Source organism: Antennarius striatus, chromosome 18, assembly GCF_040054535.1.
Source record: "Antennarius striatus isolate MH-2024 chromosome 18, ASM4005453v1, whole genome shotgun sequence".
NCBI lineage: Eukaryota > Metazoa > Chordata > Actinopteri > Lophiiformes > Antennariidae > Antennarius > Antennarius striatus.
In genome coordinates, this window is record NC_090793.1 from 9075218 (window position 1) to 9095409 (window position 20192).

General features: G+C 44.8%; 1 protein-coding gene across 1 annotated transcript in view; it reads right to left on the reverse strand.

The window, feature by feature from the left end:
• Positions 1-1908: 1908 nt before the first annotated feature.
• The window catches only part of LOC137611959 (receptor-type tyrosine-protein phosphatase S-like), a 58008-nt gene continuing 39724 nt past the window's right edge, over positions 1909-20192 (reverse strand). Inside the window, exons 11-36 of the mRNA XM_068340190.1 lie at positions 19755-19891; positions 19386-19530; positions 17333-17650; positions 16991-17184; positions 16866-16892; positions 16508-16625; positions 15647-16309; positions 14802-14896; positions 13996-14249; positions 13727-13814; positions 13330-13548; positions 11785-11942; positions 11118-11132; positions 10776-10888; positions 9350-9447; positions 8949-9072; positions 8394-8569; positions 7571-7690; positions 6856-7010; positions 6089-6374; positions 5602-5780; positions 5139-5265; positions 4933-5058; positions 4070-4224; positions 3856-3991; positions 1909-3295 (exon numbers count right to left, since the gene is read on the reverse strand). Of these exons, the coding sequence (XP_068196291.1) occupies positions 3227-3295; positions 3856-3991; positions 4070-4224; positions 4933-5058; positions 5139-5265; positions 5602-5780; positions 6089-6374; positions 6856-7010; positions 7571-7690; positions 8394-8569; positions 8949-9072; positions 9350-9447; positions 10776-10888; positions 11118-11132; positions 11785-11942; positions 13330-13548; positions 13727-13814; positions 13996-14249; positions 14802-14896; positions 15647-16309; positions 16508-16625; positions 16866-16892; positions 16991-17184; positions 17333-17650; positions 19386-19530; positions 19755-19891 (4295 nt within the window). The 3' untranslated portion in view covers positions 1909-3226. The remainder of the gene's footprint in view (positions 3296-3855; positions 3992-4069; positions 4225-4932; positions 5059-5138; positions 5266-5601; positions 5781-6088; positions 6375-6855; positions 7011-7570; positions 7691-8393; positions 8570-8948; positions 9073-9349; positions 9448-10775; positions 10889-11117; positions 11133-11784; positions 11943-13329; positions 13549-13726; positions 13815-13995; positions 14250-14801; positions 14897-15646; positions 16310-16507; positions 16626-16865; positions 16893-16990; positions 17185-17332; positions 17651-19385; positions 19531-19754; positions 19892-20192) is intronic.

Below are 20192 nucleotides of genomic sequence, written 5' to 3' on the forward strand. Positions count from 1 at the left end.
GATTCCATCAGTCATTCCTATGCTGGTTTTTGTTTTATGTTCTAACATGAATGGACAGGAATATTTGGAACCACCACGGGACCATAGATACATTATACCATATTCTACCATATGTAGGTTGTTTTCTAAAAATAAACAACATCAATATGTAAGGAGTGACGCTCCTCTTCATATCCTGATCATCAGTGACGTGTGGTGAGGTCCATGGCTGGTGAGGCACTGATTTCACTATAATTAGATTTACAAAAATATAAACCTACAGTATAGCTTATTCACCATTTAATTAGCAATAGGTATTTTTTTAAAGTCTCAGAGCGGAATTATTTACATATACAAACTGACACAATTAGCACATTTGATTTAAAAAAAAACATGTTGTTTCCTACTTGTTTGCTTTTATGTTTTACTTATTTACTTATAAATGATGAAGTCCATGCGCCGCTCCTTCTGAACAAAAGCCTGTGTGCCTGAAAAACGTATAAAGTATAAACACCGGTCAAGGACTGTCATCAATCTAAAATTAAATGTTGTAGGCGCTTTTGATGGCTGATAACTCCTCTTCGTGCAGTCAAGGCTTGTGAGACGTGGTCGCAGTGTTGCGTCAGACTTACTTTGGCTCCACCTTGTGGACAAGAAGTGAATGACAACAACAACAAGAACAAAAGAAAAAGCCACTGGAACCGATCAGCTTTGAGTGCTGTATATCCAATAATCCTGCTTTTAATACAAAGTCAAGATACAATATCTACATCCATGGTTTGAAAGGAAAGAACAGGTACATATGTGAGGGGGGATGGTTTCATCAGAGCTGGCCCTCAACCCGTCTCGTGGTGATTCACGTGTGCACATGTGATATTTTTCTGCACACGATCACCGTTAGAAATTCAGGGAATAACATATTTCATATGTGTCACACACTGTCAAGACTTCTGGAACACACATATATTTCATTAGAGTAATTTCAAAAGCTTTGAGTGTGCGTATATGTGTATGTGTATGTGCATGTGTGTGTGTGTGTATTTGTGTGTGTGTATAGGTTCTGCCAAAAATACACTTGCTACTAAATTTCTTCCAGCAAACTGGAAACCAACAGATGACCAGAGGTGTTTCTCCCTCAGGTCAGCTCTCTATATCTATGGAGATACCCTAACACCACACCTCTGCTGCTATGATCACACCACGGCTGTTCATAGGGGAGGAGATCATCACTGGAAACTTAAACTAGATCTGCTGCTAATGTACACCTCTAGCTAACGAATTCGACATCAGTTATCAGTATCAAATAGCACCCTGCACAGAGGGCATACATTATCATTATAATAAAGCAAATAAAAAAAGCACCAAAACTGACAATTCATTAAAGAAAAACAAAACACTGACAATATCATACTTAAACATTGGCTCGCCAAAGAAACAAATAAACAACATCTTATTGGTTATAGTTGCTAGATATCCCAAATAAATACATGTAAAACATACATAAAAAGTAACAAAATAGAATGATATCTTAAAAAATCATGTGAAATAAATATGAAAAATTGAACGATAACAATAAGGCTTCTTTTTTTTGCGACGATAAGAACTACATCACATCCAATCCCACGTTATATCTTGTGCTCAGACGTATGTAACTGTACTGTATAGGACGCCATTGTTGGACAGTATGTACAAAATTGGTAAAATCTGTGTCTGAAATGCTGGGACGTCAATGTGCTCTTCAGTCACCACGCAGGATCAATTATGATCATAAGTCAAATCAATATATATATATATAAATATATATATATATATATATATATATATATATATATATATATATATATATATATATATATATATATATATAATTTTCTTGGATATATATATACTGTATATACTGTATATATATATCCATGATGATCACTTGTTGACTTGTATGGTGGTTGGTTGTGGAGAGGAGGGAGAAAGAGTCGTCTGGTAGAAATGGGATGTTCTGTACAGAGGGAGAATTTTTACGGAGGTGGGTGGTGTGTGGGTGTGTGTATGTGGCGGGGGGAGCTAATCACCAATTGTGCTGAATGTTTCTGGGATTTCTCTCATTGCCTTCAGGAGAATTAAATAGTAAAATATCAGTAATTTAGCTGCAAAGCGGTGCAATTCAAGTAGGTGAGCTTCAGAGGAGGAGGAGGAGGATGATTGGGAGGCAGCGTTCATTTTCAATTCAAGACACCTTATCGCACAACACGAACAAGCATGTTGAAACACAAGACATGAGTCAGCATAAGGCGAAAACGTATAGTTAAAAACTAAAAATTGCATCTGCAGAAATAAAAACTCTTTCATTAGCGTCTCTTTCCAGCAGGACTGGCGCGCCGAAGGCCGACATCAAGAGGAGCTGAGCTGGAGGATGAAGGAAGATCGCAGCAAACAGCAAAGCGGAGCTTTAATGAATGGATGGATGGATGCGCTGGGTTTATAAACTTCAATCTGTTGGGGGATGTGATGGGATCTGATCGCTGCTTCTGAGGACAGGCAGGAGTGTAATCTGGGATTCTGAACTGATGCAACTCTCTCATTGTGGGGCCACAGTTGGTGTCCCAGCCTTGTGGCTTCTCTTGGCACTGCGTTGGGTAAATGAGCATCCACCTGCTTCTCATCTGCCTTACATCCACACTGCAGGTGACCACACCTACAACTTTGATGTAGACTGGCAGACACGTAGGAATGTTCACCTTTTGCACTCTGCGACCCCCGATACACCAAACCAATAGATACAAAGTCAAGGATAAAAAGCCCATTTAGGGTGCAGCAAATATCCAGGTTTTTTTTTCCTTTTTGTCTTTTTTTATGCACATATAGTATCATAATTCCTCTTCAGAAGTTGTTTGTATTTCACTGGTTCATATTGGAGATAGCTGACCACAACACACATGTATTATACGTCCTTCACACTGGAACACTGAGGTAAGTATATGATTACACATGGACAGCGTCCACACCCACCGGCTCCATCGGGGGAGACTCCTGATGAAGTGGAGCTGCTGTTAAACACAGATTTCTTGCTGCTGTTTTTGTCGGCGTAGAATTCACCTTTGAGTCTCGCTCCCGGAAAAAGAAAAAAAAAGGTTCAAATGCTCACGTAGTTTCAGACCGTGGTTCTCTTGTGTCCCTTGTTTGTACGTTTTTTTGTTCTGTTTTTTTGATGGACCTTGAAGTGGAGAGATGGGTGGATGGTCGCCTCTTTTGCTTACGTTGCATAGTGGTCGAAGCTACCCAGGTATTCCAGAGCGGCCTGGTAGCAGAACTGGTATTCATCCTGAGGGAGAAACAGAGGACGCAGATGAAAATCACTGCCTTTTTAGACAAAAAAACGCTTCCCAACTCAGAATAAACCTCTATGTGTATGAATTTTGTGTCTCTATGTGGGACTTGTCCAGGTTGCACCCTTGGGCTGAGGCGCAGGACTCATAGGTGCGCTCATTTCAACAGCATCACCATTTTTAGAACTAGAACGTCTGCGTCCAAGGACACAGATGCCCCACGACCGGAAGGACTTCATTTTTGCTGATTTAGACAAACAATAGTCTCCATTGTAGGCGAATAAAAGTGGACTGATCTGAAAATCACTTCACGTGTCTAAAAAACCAGACACCTATGGCTCCCAAATCTGTTCAGTTTTTGAGACTATCAACAGACCGGGGTAACCCTGCATACCCCTTTGGCAAGGGCTTAAAAATGTTAAACCACATTCTTATCCTCCTAAAGGAGATATAATATAAACCAAATATCGACAGCAGGAGCATTAAAAATGTGGTTTAACTGTATTTGAGGAAATGATCATGCAGCATCGGAGCTGCCAGAACGTTCCGGATTTACCTCGGTCTGCACCATGGCTGGTCTCTGTGTGCGCAGCATTTTGACAGTCTGGAAGATGTCCACCGCGCCTTCGTAACGCATCCTCTCCAGGACGATACTCAGAGTGATGAAGACACCTGTTCGCCCCACGCCGGCGCTGCAACCACACGGAACAACATTTAATCCAAAGCTGATGGATGCACTTTTATCAAGTGTCAATCAAGACACTCCTTACCTGCAGTGGACACTGATTGGTCCATCCTGACCAAACTGCTCCTTGGTTTTGTGCACTTGGCCGATAAAATCGATAAATCCTTCCCCAGATTTGGGCACGCCTTGTTCCGGCCAATCAGTGAACTGGAACTGGCGAACTGTCCTGGACTGGCCATCCTGAGGAAGTGAGGAAAAGATAACAAGTCGTGATGAAATTCTTTGATCGCATCGCTTTTGTTTATGTGAGGAGGTTCAATCAAAAGAGACCTAAGAGCGGCTGATCTGCATTACCTGATAGGGAAACTCTCCCTCTAATCACCACTGTTATCTGACCCTGGATCAGTGCCTGTGGTTAACTTCTACATGTAACGTCAGTGTGTCTGCTATTGTAATCCACTCAGCAGGCAATTACATCTTTTCCTTTCTGCATAGCCCGTCTGGCTCTGCCTTTAATGGAGATCAATACAGCATCTGTCAATATGGCGTCGGCACAGGTCGAGCCTGACTGAAGTGATCTCCGACTGGCACGCCCGTGCACGAGCGGATGCACACGAACACCATCACACGCACGCATGCACGCACATACACACACACAGACACACACAGACACACACACACACACACACACACACACATACACATACACACACACAGCGTTTGCCGTCAGGGTAATCTGGAGACAACACGACTGAATGAGTCGTTCCCGAGTTGCTCGTCCATAAGAGCTGCTGTGTTCCACACGGTCACATACAAAACACACACTAACCAACGCCGAGCACAGATCAATAGAACATGATTTGCACTGCTGCCTTCTGACAGCACTGATGGATCCAGGAGTAGAGCAGAAAAGCAGAGGAGTGGGATGTTACAACGCCACAAACTCACTCTGGCGTCCGTGACTTTGAACTCCCGGAGGATGTACTGGGGCATGTTGTACTCAGCCATGGGGTCCACCACAAAATATTGGTACCTGGCCGAACGCTCGGCGGGCCAGTACTGGTGACATTTCTCCTGGAAAATCAGATTAGAAATAAAAATGTGTGCAAGGTTGAAGCAAGGTCTCATTCACACCACTTTTCATTGGTCCTTACCCGCCCCATTTCCCTCAGCTTGGTGAGCATCACCACGATGGTGGAGTTGTGTTCCCACAACATCCTCCAGAAGTCTTCGGTGGTCTCCGCCAGTGGACCCTGGGTGGCGATGTAGCCTCTCTGCTGCCTACACACACAGACACACACAGACACACTCATAATAAAGCCATCATCTCCCTGCTTCTTCCTCCGTCAGGCATCGGACTGAAAAAAGGGGGTCAAGCTCCAAGCAAGGAGAGGAGCAGTCAAAACATGAACGTCTGAATCATCGACGTCTGTCTCCTGAAAGCGAGCGACGTGCAGAGGAGGCGAATAGCAAGGAACATGTAGACGGTAAAGGACGGACGTGACAGGGTGTGACAGATGAGAGCGCTGCGGTGGAAACCCATCCAATCCGCTCACTCAACAAACCTTCAGAGGAGGACGAAAAGGTGGGGGGTCAGGTCGTGTTAGCGTGTTTTACCTGTAACCATCGATGTAACTGGCGTTGATGTAGTCTGAGCCTTCCAGGCCTCTGATTGGCTGCAGGCAGACGCGGGTGGTCTCATAGGGCATGATGTTGACCAGTCGGTTCTTGAATTTGTTGCAAGGCAGGTTGGCTGTGACAAAGCGGGACGTGTGAGCTTTGGTATTCGCCAGCCGCTAAAGGGAGAGAGGGAGAAAGCGATCGTACTGTAGCCATATATTTTTAATCTTCAAACAAAAACAGATTCTTTGTCTGGTTCTTTGCTCGGTCGGGTCATGCAAAGCATTGCTTATGTATTATGTATTATGTTCCCAAAACAGGAATGCAAAATGAATCTGCAGGTTGTCAAATCCTCACAACAGTTCTGTGGGCTCATTTTCCCTAAACGTCATGAAGACAAACTGAAACACAGGTTGGAAACACTTCTGCAAAAGACAGCAGACCCGACAACCGCTGAATTCGAGCGCCCACCCCCCACCCCCACCTTGAACTCCAGCTCCATGCCGGGGACGTGCTCCCCACTCTCTATCTTGGACAGCTTCTGCATGTAGGAGTAGAGACTCCTGGCGGCCACCTCCGTGTTCCCGCAGGCCACGGCCTCCAGCAGGGCCTCGTGGATGAAGCTGTACTGGTCCTCCGTTTGCACCATGTAGTTCCTCTGAGAGCGCATCAAGGTCACATGACCGTAGATGTCCACGGTGCGCTCGTGTCGAATGCGCTCCAGCATGGCGTCAATGACGATAAAGCAACCGGTGCGACCGACTCCGGCGCTGACAGAGGGAGAGGAAGAGGGTTGTTGTTTGTTACAGAGGTTGTACAGAAACAAATAACATGAATTCACAATTCCATGCAGGTTTGTGGACGTTAAAATACATTTTTCACAGCTGAAGAAATATTTTCTGGACTTGTAATAGAAATTTGGCAGTAATATTTCTAGCAGAGAGGATTCCTGTTGAAGCTGCACCTCCCACCTCCACCGAACAGCCACTGAGGTGTTTCTCACATGCAATCGAAATGCAGTAGCTGTGAAGTTATTTTCGGATGTGATTTTTACTAACACACAATATTTATAATGTTACTTCGCTTTCATACATGTGCTGAATCTTCACGCACCGGTACATGAACATAGAACCCATATACAGGTATGTGCTGAAAAGCCCCCACCTTTAACTCTTGATATGGATCTGACCAATGACGCGTAGCGGCGTCAGCTGGTGTATTCTATTCAGACTTTGGGTGTGATTGCTGTACCTGCAGTGGGCGATGATGGGTCCGGCGTCCGGAGGGTTGCAAGCTTTGACCCTGCGCAGGAAATTGAGGAAGGGGGTGGGGTACTCCGGCACGCCGTGATCGGGCCAGGCTGTAAACTGGAACTGACGCACTTCTCTCCGTTCGCTATTTCCGCTCTGACGGGAGAAGAGGAGATTGTTGTTTGCTAACTCGTCTGTTTTCCTTTCCATGATTGAATGTTGCCACAAGAAAATCTATGAAGTAATTAAAGCTACCTGACATGTTTGCATTCATCATGACTCCTTACTAATTACTGCCAGTCAATCCTCATATGGAATGACACTTTGCTTATTAGCATAGCAGCATATTCAGTTACATTATTCTTGACTGGAAAGAATGATTTCCTAACCGGATGTTTCACATCAACAAAAGAAATCCAGAGAAGTGATGCTAGGAGGCTGCAATTGGCCTAGTTTGTATTTGTAAGGAGGCCACCATAGTCACACATTATCCCTGTGTGGTAAGAAAACACTCTGCTTCCAGCAGTGATCAAATCAACGCGCCAGATGCGGGGAGGATGACCCAGGTTTTGAACGCTCCGTGAAGCCCAGGCTGATCTTCTCTCCCCGTGTCCACATGGAATAACAGTGGAGCCTCAAGGATGAGCGAGTGGCATCAGATTTGGGCTTGCATGAAGGTAGAAAGTGAAAACAGGAGCAGCAGCAGAGCGTCTCACCTTGTGCAGGGACAGGGTGCGGACGCAGAAGGTAGCCAGTTCCATTGTGTCCAGCAGGGTGACCTGGATCGTCCCGTAGGTCTCCGTGCCTCGACTGGGCCAGTACTGATCGCACTTTATCTGCACAGATGAGGAAGAGCAACAACATCATCACCATAGACCAGGGGTGAAACTCATTTTCACCGAGGGCCACATCAGCATAGAGGCTGTCCTCTAAGGGCCAGATGTAACTTATAAATGTAATTAAATGTAACTCAAAGTAATGTAAAATACATTTAAGTACTCCTTAATATTAAATAACTCTGAATTTATTACTTACTGGTATTCAAGTTACAAACATTGTAGTTGCACAGAAAAATATGTTTGTTTGTTTCTCTGTTATAACATGAATCCTTTTAATTTATGGTTATGAAAGGAACCCACAGAACTCCATCAATCAAGGATCAAGCTATCGAAGTGAATAAAGAAAAATAACATCAAACACAAGTTGGGACATTAACTTTGTTCAAAATGTTTTTGTCAAAGTTAGTCGGCTTTATTAACTGCATTCTGGGAAATGTAGATTTTGTCAAAAGCAATGTTGACCTCTGACACTCTGACGTATTATGTTGTAAAATGATGTGGTGGGCCACATTTGGCCCGCGGGCCTTGAGTTTGACACAATATGCCATAGACCGATCAGCTGCTCTGATTATAGTTGTATTTCTAGCCTTTCTGTTTGTCAAACAAACTTCCTATAGATTCAGGATTCAGTTCGAAGGCAGAGTCGTCAATCAGCTCCCTGATCGGATTGACCTGATGTCGGTGACGACAGGTTTCTTACCCGTGACTTCTCCTCCAGGCGCGTCATCATGACGACGGAGGCGGCGCGCTGTTCCCACACCATCCTCCAAAAGTCTCCAAACGTTTCCGCCAATGGCCCCTGGGTAGCGATGTAGGCGTTCTGCTTCCGGTAGCCGTCAATGTAGTTGGCGTTGATGTAGTCGCTCCCCAGGATGCCTGCTGTTGAGATAGATACAAGGCTGTGGCTGGAGTGCAATCTGCACGAGCAACATTATAAATGTATGGCATCAAACTCGATAACAAATTGCGTTAGCTTCCGGCGGCCGTGGCTTCCGACAGACGGCTGTTTGGGTGACAAACAAACAAGAGTCTGTGGGTGTAAATTCATGAACTCCTGATCAAACCCGTTCTCCCCCCGCCTAGATCTGCAGGAGTGCTGGATTCACTTGAACGCACCTGTGCTGTTTGTCAGTCTCAAATCACTGCACACAGACGGTCTGTGAAACCCGCACCACCCCCCCCCCACCCGATACACATTCTTTCAGCCTCTATCAGCATCTCCTAACTTCCTGTTCTCCCCCGGTTGAATCCTCACCATCCATGGGCGCCAGGATGACCCTGGTGTGGTCGTATGCTATCACGTTAGCGTAGCGGTTCTTGGGCTTGTTGACCTCCAGGTTCGAATGCTCCCAAGTGAACTGCTGACTCGGGTCGATGGACTGGTATTGGTGGGGGGAGAGAAGCAGCAGAGATGAACGCATTAAAGCATGCGGAGGCGTAATCTGTAGTGCATTTGAGGCTAATGGAAGCAGAGTGTTCCTTAATGCAGACATGTAGCAGAAATAAATTGGAGCGTTGAATAAATCATGAACACACAATCGGCACAAAGAGATACGGATCTTAAATAAAATTTTACGAAGCGAGGCTTAAGGGGCTTAACATCTCCGAACGATGATGTCATGTGTTTACTCGTACGGAAGTCTGGTGTGTTTTCACCTCGTACTCCTGGGACAGTCTCAGGTTGTCGTTGGCTTTCAGCAGCTCGATGTGCTCGGCCAGCTCGCTGATGGGGATCGGGGGATGGCTCATCATCCCTGCACAAAAAAAGGGGCCAGAGCGGCATTGGGGCGAGGGGTCAGAGGTCATCTGAATAACTTAATTACAGCAGTTCAAACATTTCTCTTATGTAAAGATGTGAAGATAATTACACAAGCGGGGAAAATCATGTATCATTAAGGAACACGACGAGGCAGAAAATCAATTTTGATCCATGCGCGAGGACAAAGTGAGGCGAGTCTTGTTTGTTTTTGCAAATTGTTTTTCTTTGATAAATTGCTTTCACTGTGATCAGAAGAGCAACGACTGCGAGAAAACAAACTCAGACAGAACACTAATTAGGCAGGTTACGCACACACACAATAGAAGCAACCTCGGCCTCCTACAGTTCTTTATTTCTTTCACAGTTGTAGAAAGGAAGCAAACTATTGTCCATTCAAAAGAAGAAAAAAAAGAAACAACCACAACAATGAACCAGCGATTTGGTCACAATAAACACAATCCATTCCAGTCACAATGCATTCTACGCATTTCTAGAAGCGTAAAGCAAGCGGAGAGCGTTCAGTTCTGAGCGTCTCAAGAGCACAAATCTCCTGAGAGGAGGAGTGTGTTTGAAGGTCGAAACCGCGTGAGAGTAAAAATGATAGAGGAGCTGAGCTCATTCTGTGGGTGTCACTTTGGTTCTCAGGAAAACGTACGAAGACGTGACAGACCTTCGTCCGTAGATGTGATAAAACGTGTCATCGCCTGTTTTTTCTGTATGTGTCGGCCTTCGTCGTTTGTAAAAGATTTCCATGAAACGTGGCGAAGGGTTGGGTGGAGAAGGGAAGAGCTGTGAATCCACAGCTACGCTCGGAGCGGTCATTTAAAGAGTTACGTATTGCCGTGATTCAGGAATACATTCGTCTCCTTCTCTACACCATAAGTTATGAACTCATCCAACTTCTACGTGCATGTTGTGAAAGAGAAAGGTTCTATATGCAGGTGATGCACATAAATAGAAACGCTTCTTGTGGAAAGAAGGGAGTGCTCTGCCTCGGCGGCTGTCTGTTCTGATATGCTATCTGAAGCCTGGCATGTGGAATGTGGGCGAGCTGGAGATGATCCGATTTTGTCACACTTTTATGACTCATCCGGTGACTAAGCCCGAACCGCTACCTGAGTATAGTGACCATTTTGATCTGAAGCTGCCAGGTATGAGCTTCTTGAGAGGCAGAGGAGGGCTTTCACAATCTTGTCTGCATAATCTCACAGAAGTTATAATTAGTGTCATGAATATTTCAAAATAAAATGACGAGCGATGGGAAGAGTACTTTATTATGTAAATTCCGAATGGGGCGCCTGGGTGTGGGTATACGCTTCCTACCAGGAGTCTGGAAGTTGATGCGTCTCATCTCCACTGGATCCGTTGGGTGATGAGCCATCATCTCTGCGTTGCTCAAAAGGCTCTTGGTTCCAGGTTCAGAGTCCTTGCGCTTGCTGCGCCGACACCAGTCAGTCAGATGAGCAATTAGTGTACGCAAACAACCAGAGACATAACATGAGACTCGCTACCAGCATCATTATTGTAGCTCCTTGAATTGAATGAATAGTTTATTAGCAGAAATGTTGTTTTATAGCTTTGTACAAACTCCCTGCACAGCATTTGGTGTTGTTTAATTACTGTGGGTTAAAATGAACAAAGAGCTAGACATTGGTTGAATCTTACCTGTCAGGTTTGCTGCTTCCAGGAAACCATGAGCAAGGAGGGAATAATTAGAGGAGGAAAAGGGAGGAAACAGACAGATTTTTAGAGGGGTAAATCAATATTTTGCATTAGTATTCAAAAGCTTGATAGTTTGCAGCAGATATCACAGTAGAGGTCAGATGTTTCATAGATGTCTGGGGAGGGAGCAACCCGTTCAGTCGGAATAAATCTGACATTATCTTTTTTTGTCATTTATCATAGAAACATAAAACTATCAAAAAATTCATCCCAAGGTATTAGGACACATAACGTCTGTGCAGACAAAGCCTGAAGTCAGCTGTTGTCCAGATTACATGCAGTCATACTTCCTGAAATTAGAGCTCATCTTGATGTTTGTATTAGCAAACATGGTGGATGTAGGGGAATGTATGCGGCTGTGTAGGACAGAGGAGGCGATTAGAGGAGACTGATGAGTCATGTTTGTTTAGTGGGGAACTTAACCTAAAGGAAAGTGGCCAGCTGTCTCTTGTTGATTCATCCCATGCGCTTGCAGGGTGAAGCTTCCACTTCCACTGCATTGCTTTATAATCACAGACGGTATGATATCAATCTTGCGACGCTTGAAGCGTCGCCTTCATGTTCTTACATGGAGCACCAGTTTCAAAGTCTAAACATCTGTCTCACTCACTTTTTATAAAGGAGGATCGCGATAACAATACAGATGATGAAGACCACGGCCAAAACAGGTCCGACCACCCAGATTAGACCATCCCCCGCATCGAGGGGTTGGGGGTCAGAGTCCGGGGCGATCACAGGGTCGGTGTAGGGGCTGGCCACGTACATTTTCTGTAGACACACATACAGACATACATTCGATAAAAGCGGTGCAAAAAATGGGAGGAGTTTTATTTCAGAGAATACGGAATTAACTGCAATGAATACAGAAGATGTTTTTTTTAGCTTTAGTTTGTTTTTTGTTTTATTTTGTTGTTCAAACATAAACTCATGGTGGTAAAGTGCATTCAGTTTCTTAATTCACTGGATTGCATTAGATTAGGGGTGGGCAATTAATGTTTATAAGGGGCCACATGAGAAATGAATTGTGTCAGAGGGCCACACCAATGACAACTTAATTCTGCTCCATTGTAAAAGGCAGTGAATTAAATATTTTGAATCGCTTGGTACTGATAATCAGAAGATAATCAGACACCATATTTATATTAGGCTATTTGAAATTGTGGTGTTTAATTTAAGTCAGAGAGGCCAGACTGAGATGGTTTGGACATGTCCAGAGGAGAGATAGTGAATATATTGGTAGAAGGATGCTGAGTTTTGAACTACCAGGCAGGAGGCCTAGAGGAAGACCAAAGAGGAGGTTTATGGATGTAATGAGGGAAGACATGAAGGTAGTTGGTGTGAGAGAAGAGGATTCAAAGGACAGGGCTAGATGGAGGAAATTGATTCGCTGTGGTGATCCCTGAAGGGAAAAGCCGGAAGGAAAAGAAGAAGAAGAAGAAGAAGAATATATATAATTTGTGCAATTTGTGTGTACGTAATTTATGCTTGGCCTCATGCGGGCCACACAGGGACATACAAAGGCTGGATGTGGCCTGTGGGCCACAGTTTGCCTAGGATTAAATTTATATATAAAGTGTGTGTGTGTGTGTGTGTGTGTGTGTGTGTGTGTGTGTGTGTGTGTGTGTGTGTGTGTGTGTGTGTGTGTGTGTGTGTGTGTGTGTGTGTGTGTGTGTGTGTGAGAGAGAGAGAGCTTATCAAAGAATTTTTGGTGACATTAAACAAAAAATCTCTTAAACAGATGATGCGTTATTTTACAATCCCAATAAATGACCTTTTTATGAGTTCAGTAGGACTTGTGAGGAGGAGCCCTGAGCCAAAAGTGTTCCTCGTAAAAGTCATGTAATAAAAAATATGATCTATTATAATTCAAGTTGTATATTAAACCTTCTCATACAAGCATCGTATAAAGCAATATCAGTCCTATTGCCACAGTAGGGACACTCATTCTTTATTAGCAATGGCGATGGAGGTATGTGAAGGTTATTACCTTTTGCTTACAACGCTCTGACTGACGTGTATTTTATTGTTTTAGCAGTGAGGCCATATTGATTATGATGTAAAGTGACAGTCGGCAGCATAGAAGCAAAGGCAGCTGGGAATGAGGGAGGGGTTACAAATACATTAAAAAAGAGATGTGTTAAAGCGGCTTTCGTACCCCGGTGGTGGAGTTGAGCTCTGCCAGTATGAAGAAGACGTACTCCTGACCCGGGTCTAGAGCTCGGTTCTCAAAGCCTCCGTAGTCAAGCTGGTCCCCCAGGGTGAAGAAGGCCGGCAGGGTGGCAGGTGTGAAACGGGCTGTGATGTAAGCCCGGCGCAGGTCCACCTGCTTCTGTTGCCGAGAATCCCTCTGCCTTTGACTGATGTCTTTCAACAGCTGAGAGACAGAAAGACAGAGATCCAGTACTGTATCTATGACTAATGTCCAATCGCTTCTTTCTAATTAAGAAGTCCGAGCATTGCCAGAAGTTCTCCGCAAGGGGAGTGTGTGTCTGTTTACAGGTTGGCTCCTCCTTCCAGACATCATGAGGTGCTGTCATTGTTGTGGTTCTCACCTCCTCAAGGTCCATTTCATCTGGGCTCTTGAGGTGTCTGATGACGCCGCGGGCTCTCCTCAGCGGAACCACAACGACATAAACATTCCTGCGAGAGCAGACACCATCACGTAAGTTGATCAACAAAAGCAAACATGCTGGAACCTTTCATATTTAATTGTCGACTTGTACTACAGCCAGTCTTCTACATCTCATTGTCAGTACAGAGAGTCTGTGGGAGCCATAATTGGCCGTCACACCGTAGCAACTAATCTGTCTTTAAATCTTACTTGACGGGAGTACGAGTCTCCAGGGACGGCAGGATTATGGTGACTGTGGTCTCTGTGTCACGGGCGTGATCAATCTCAGGCCTTCGGATGGTGATTGGTGGGGAGGTCTTGGCAGAGATGCGGTGGCGAAGGCCTCCCATGTTTCCCTCCGGGGCTGTTATCTTAAAGTCATAGCTGGTATCAGGCTGGAGATTTGGGATAACTGCCTTTCTCAGACGAGCATCCACCTCCATCTTCTGTCGGTTGTACTCCACCTAGAGGACAAAGGAAGAGTGAGAACGTAGATAGGTATTCATATACTGTATGCTGATGATGTGATATTGTACTTAAACACACAGATTGTCATTTTATTAAGAGATACATGTTGGATTATAGGCATTAAATTCTCGATAAAATAGCAAACATTTTTGTACAACATGAAATTGGATCCAGATAATTAATACGCAAAATATCCAGAGCTGTTTAACTCAAGAGGGCCAGCATTGTGGATGAGAAGTGAAACGTCTTCAAGAAACTTTCTTAAAGTCTAGTGGATTGATTTAAACAGCTTTGGATAACCATGACCTGGATAACTGAGAGCCTACACAGACAATATGCAATATACAAGTTGATAATTAAGAAGCTTTGGAAGTGCTGGTTGCTGCTAACTCTTCACTACACTAATCCATAATAGCCAACATGCAGCACTGGTAAAGAGGATGTCTTAAAATCAAACCCGCATATGTTACATCATGAAATATAGCACTGTGTTGACAAAATTTGATGTGTGTCACCAGACATGTACACACAGCAGATGATGTACATACAGTAAAGCGGTAGGGGTTGCTGCTCTCTGGAAACTCCCAAGTCAGAAGAACGCTGGTTTTAGTGGCCAGATTGACTGAAAAGTTCCTCGGCACATCTGCAACACACACAGAAAAAGAATCATTCACAATGAAGTATTTATTCCGACTATCAGCTTCTTCACTTTCCCACTGCAAGACCTGTAAAAATGGAAGACATATCAGTCGGATGTGTTGCCGGGGGGAGACTATGTGATGTCCAGGAGGATGGGCAGGTGAAGAGGACAGTGGATGACAAGAGTATTAAAACAGATAACAGACAGACTGGCTGAGGAATGTGACATGCCACATCCACAGTGTAAGGTTGTGTTTGCCTGACTCAGAATTCGGCATGGCAGCAAAGGCTTTGGAAAAAACGGTGGCGGTGGAGGTCTATCAGATTTTAAAAAACGTACCTGTCAATACAGCAGCAGATATCGGGTCTCGCTTAATTCAGACTGAACGCTTACCTTCCACGTTCGGGCCTGTGCACCAGCGCCCTGCGATGACTTTTACCTGAGGCGTTGTGATAAGCAGTGCTCTTGAAGCAAACATCCATTAACATTCAGTCTGCTTCCACTGGTGGTGAAGGGTGGGTGATGAAGGTATAAGTGGGTGAGTGGAGGAGATTGGGGGAACACTCGTGTTCCCCTGGAATTCACTGTTGTCACTCTCTCTGAAGTGCACAGGTTGGAGTTGACCTGTAAGAACTGGTCCAGACTTTTTTTTTTACTTTGGGAGGGGAATCCACATTAGGGGGAGGGAGATATGAAGCTGAACCAGTGCTTAGAAGGTCAAGCGGGGTTCTTGAGGCCTGAGGCCAGCCCTACCTGTTTCAAAGGCCAGGGTTCGTCTCACCAAAGGTGGGCTGAAGGGGCCTGGGCCTGCCTTGTTGTGTGCCCTGAGTTGGACCTCGTAGGCTGTGCTGTGATTGAGGCCCAAAATGGTGAAGCTGGACTCACTCGCTGGTAAAGTGATCAGCCACGGGAGAGCAGAGGGGGCTGGTAAGGCTAAAGTGCCTGGGTCAGTGGAGGGTCTGGGGGTTGCAGCCTCTTTGTACGCTAAGGTGTACTTTGTGATGACTCCATTGCAGTCTTCTGGGGAAAGGGGTAGCCAGGAGAAATGGAGGGAGCAGCAAGTTGGATTAGAAAAGTCTAATATTTTGGGGTATCTTGAGGGTGGGAACATTGGAAGTGTTATTTCCTTTTGCGCTGCTTCTCCATAGCCTGCTGGGCTCTTTGCAGAGAGAACAAAGATGTAGGTGGAGCCTGGGGAAAGGTTTCCGACAGTGAAGTTTTTCTCCCGACTGGTGAAATCCGCTACGGTGTGTAGAGACGTATTCTTCAGGCCAAACTGGAGTCGGTACCCTTGAATGTCTGCCAGGGGCGCTCTGCTATGAAAGCCTGATTCAGACCGGTCCAATGGAGGAACCCACCGTACCACTACTAACGGACCTGATCCGGGATGTACCCAGAGGGAGGGTGGACCGGGCACTGCAAACGACAGCATGGCCACAGAAAATCAATTGTAATATATATAAATAAACATATATCATGTAAATCTTGTACAAGAAATAGAATTGATTTGGCTGGTTATTTACTGCCGGTTCCTGGTGTTCCTTACTGCGAGATCAATTTTTGAGTATGTTACTAAATCCGCTGGGCCAAACTATATACTAAGCGTTTACTTACCAGTCCCCAGCGTCTGCACCAGCTTGGCCTTGCTGTGCGCTCCATCCCCTTTGGTGGTGTAGGCTGCTACTGAGACGGAGTACTTTGTTTCTGCTATTAGATCTCTTAAAACCAGCTCCTGCAGAGGGGAGGCCATGACAGCACCATTAAAACCTACCAACTCATTGCTTTAAATATGAGACAGTACTCTTCGTTCCAGATGCTTTGGAGAAGGAAATTATCGAAATGTCACAGAAAACACATCAATCAAAATGTATTCTAGCTATATAACGCTAACTGTGTGTATTGGACGTATCTTATATATTTAATACTACAGATTTAATATATAATAAGATTAAGAAGGCTTGTCTGTACTCACATACTGGGTCGAGTCATTCTCCTCCATCTTATCCAGCAGAGGAGACAAATGAGACCCATGAGTCAAAGGATGAAGAGAGACAGCGGGAAAGTTTTAATTATTTAAACGTTCAGCTATGATGTCACCTGGGATTCATCCAATAATAGGTCTTTTATCCATGGAAGGTTTCGTGCGTCACTGCTTTCTGTGCGACTGAAATGCACCTGGTAACCACGGATCTGGCCTTGCCGTAACCGTGGCAACACCGACCTCCAGGTGACTCGAAGTGCCGTGGAATTGAGTGGTTGAACGTCCACCTGACGGGGGGCTGCACCAGGAACTAAACGCACACACACACACACACACACACACGCACACACACACACAAATGCAGAATTAATTACTGTAAGTGATCAACAGTCTAGCCAGTAAATAATAGGCTTAACAATCAATACTGATTAGGTCTGTTGTATGGCTCTCGTTCTTACCATCCTCATCAGTTCTGCAGACGACAGGGGGACTGTTGGGTCCCGTCCCCACTGAAGTGGAGGCTGCCATGGTGATGTTGTACCAGCTCCATTTCTCCAGCCCCTGTAACACTGTTTGTCCCTGTTGGCCCAGTATAGGAAGTCGCTTCACCTCCTGGTCCTGACCTCCGCCTCCTGCCCCCGAAACTCGCTGGTAGCTTAGCACATAACCTTCCAACTCACCATTCCGGCCCTCCATTGGAGGCGGCCTCCAACTTACTCTGAGAGAGCTGGAGCTGGCACTCTCACAGGACACCTCCTCAGGAGCAGCTGAGGGCTCTGATTGGACAAGGAGCAAGCAGGTCAATCGGCAAATTCAGGAGAGACCCGAGAGAATGGGATGAAAGAACAAGAGAGAGGGAAAACACAAACCAAAGGGTAGGAGGTGAAACAAGGGTAAAAAAGGAAACAATAAAAACGAAGGTAACCTGAACTGAAAGAGATAACACGAGGACAAACATGACTCTGGGATAAAAGGGGAGCAAGCATATGATATGAAAGCAGAATGCTAAGTTCAGAGCTTGATGAAATAAACCAAGGACAAGAGTATCGACCCTGAGTGGACAACTTAATTATATCCAAGGAGAATGTGCATCTTATACCCAATGATTATGACCATAGTATGGGACATTACAGGATCCAGCTGAATGAATGACAAACAGATCAATCCTTTTTTAAGCATGCACAGCGCAGCACACAAGAGCACAGACAAATGTGCACATCACACAACGCCGGCAGCGTGGCGGCGTAATCCTTGAGTCCTTGGGATAATATAGCGGTCTGACAGTTCACACGCCGATAGGGGGGGAAGGTCTTGGGCTTCACAGAGGGAAGAAACAAACTCACACAGCGACAAAGAGGATTTAAAAAGATAAATGTACAATCAGCGGTGATAAGTGAGCTGCAGATATCAAACCACCTATACAATGACAAACACAGAGTGTGTGTCCGAGGTGTCTTGGGTCGAGTTCGGGAATGCATGGCATGTGTAAAGTGTGGGAGTGTTACAGTCACAGCTGACAGGCTCAAGTATCTACCCACTCAGCCATACAGCTACTGTTCTGTTGGCCTCGGGGGACAATCTAGATGTGCACCAAAGCTTGGCGATAACAAAGCGCACATAACCTCCCGGGGAAATGAATTCTGCTGGATGAAATAGTCTGGCACCTTCCTCCTTTCTCGGACACCCCTCCACCTCCTCAGCTGGTGCACCTTGATCTCGCTTTCTTTAAAAGTAAAGAGTGAAAAAAGAACACCTAAAAACCTTTGTGTCTTTCGAGCGATTATAAAAACTGTAGGGAACTTACCAATGAAGCGATGGAGCGCCGTGCTCTGCAGGACTTGGGGCTCTTTTCTCAACCATGGATATTAATTCTTTCCCTTGCCCCATTTTCTCTATTAGCTTTACAGTGTTTTTGTATCAAGAGCAGATTCAAAATCATATATACCATTTTACATTTTGGACTCTGATTACTATCAGTTATCAGGCCAGACAAAAAGAGAGAAAAGGAGACAAGGGAAACCTGGATAAAATACAGACCGACTGACACTTACCTGTCAAGGTAGGGGATCTATCACTATCCCTTCAAATGCTCCTCACCACCGACTGCTAGCCAGTAAAGTTGGCAGACATGCTCAACCTTTCACAGTTATTAGACTTTAATAGAGTGGAAAAGGTGAGAAGATGGAGAAGAAAAGGAAGCATTAAACAGTAATCGGTGCTCCTTCTACGTCTTTCGTGATGTTGGGGCTGCTTGAGAAAACTAGAGACAGAGCACAAGTAGAAAGGAAACATGAAACATAGATGGATGGGTGGGAAGGGGTTCGGACAGATGGGATGATACACAGGAATGATGGAGTGATGTGAATCTGGATCCCAGGCTTCAGCAGGTCGGGAGTGATAGGAGCTGCCAGGACAAAATATCTGCATGGGAGACGTACAAGTCTCAACATGATAGAAATAACATCCATGGCCTTTGAGAGTGTGTCTCTGGAGGAACGAATTGAGACGTACTCGCTTGTGATGTCCTCTGCACCAACTCGTTGGTGAAAGCTCCAATGCCTTTGGTGGAGATGGCGGCCAGAGAGAAGGAGTACTCCGTGTTCGCCTTCAGCCCCTCCACCATGTAAGAATTCCTGGGCCCGAAGGTCAGCTTCTCCTATTATAGAGAAGAAAGAGGAGCACAGGACAGGACCAGAGGTGTGATGAGGGCAGTGAGAAGGAAGACATTAAAGGAGTTAGAAGTGAAAAATAGATGAAGGCTGTCACCGGACGGCTTAATCTTTGAAACTTCCCCTTTTATCTATTATTCCCTGACCCCACTGTCTTCTCCGGAAATCTACTCGACAGACAGACTTTTAAAATGGAGGGAAGAGGTCTTACCAAACTGCCAAACTTGACAGGTTTGTAGAGCAGCTCATAGTTGACGATGCCCTCCTTGGTGTACGCAGGTTCCCAGGTCAGCTCGATGCTGGTGTCTGTCACCCGACCCACCTTAAACTTCCCCGGCTGGCCCGGGACTGAAGGGGGTGGGACAGAAAGTAATACTGATTTATATTTATATTATCTACTCATGTGTATATTTATATAGAAAAGACTATTTCCATTCATATTACTGTTTTATTAATATTGAAATAATATTGTATATATTATTAATGTTAGATGATACCTACCAGTATATAAACATAAAATATTTACATGAACAAATAGAACAAATATCCATCCATTTTCTTCCGCTTTATCCGCCGCTTTAATTTATTTTTCATTTATTTGACTCTGATTTTGTTTGAAGGTCATAATATGTCTGCTATTTAGCTTTTA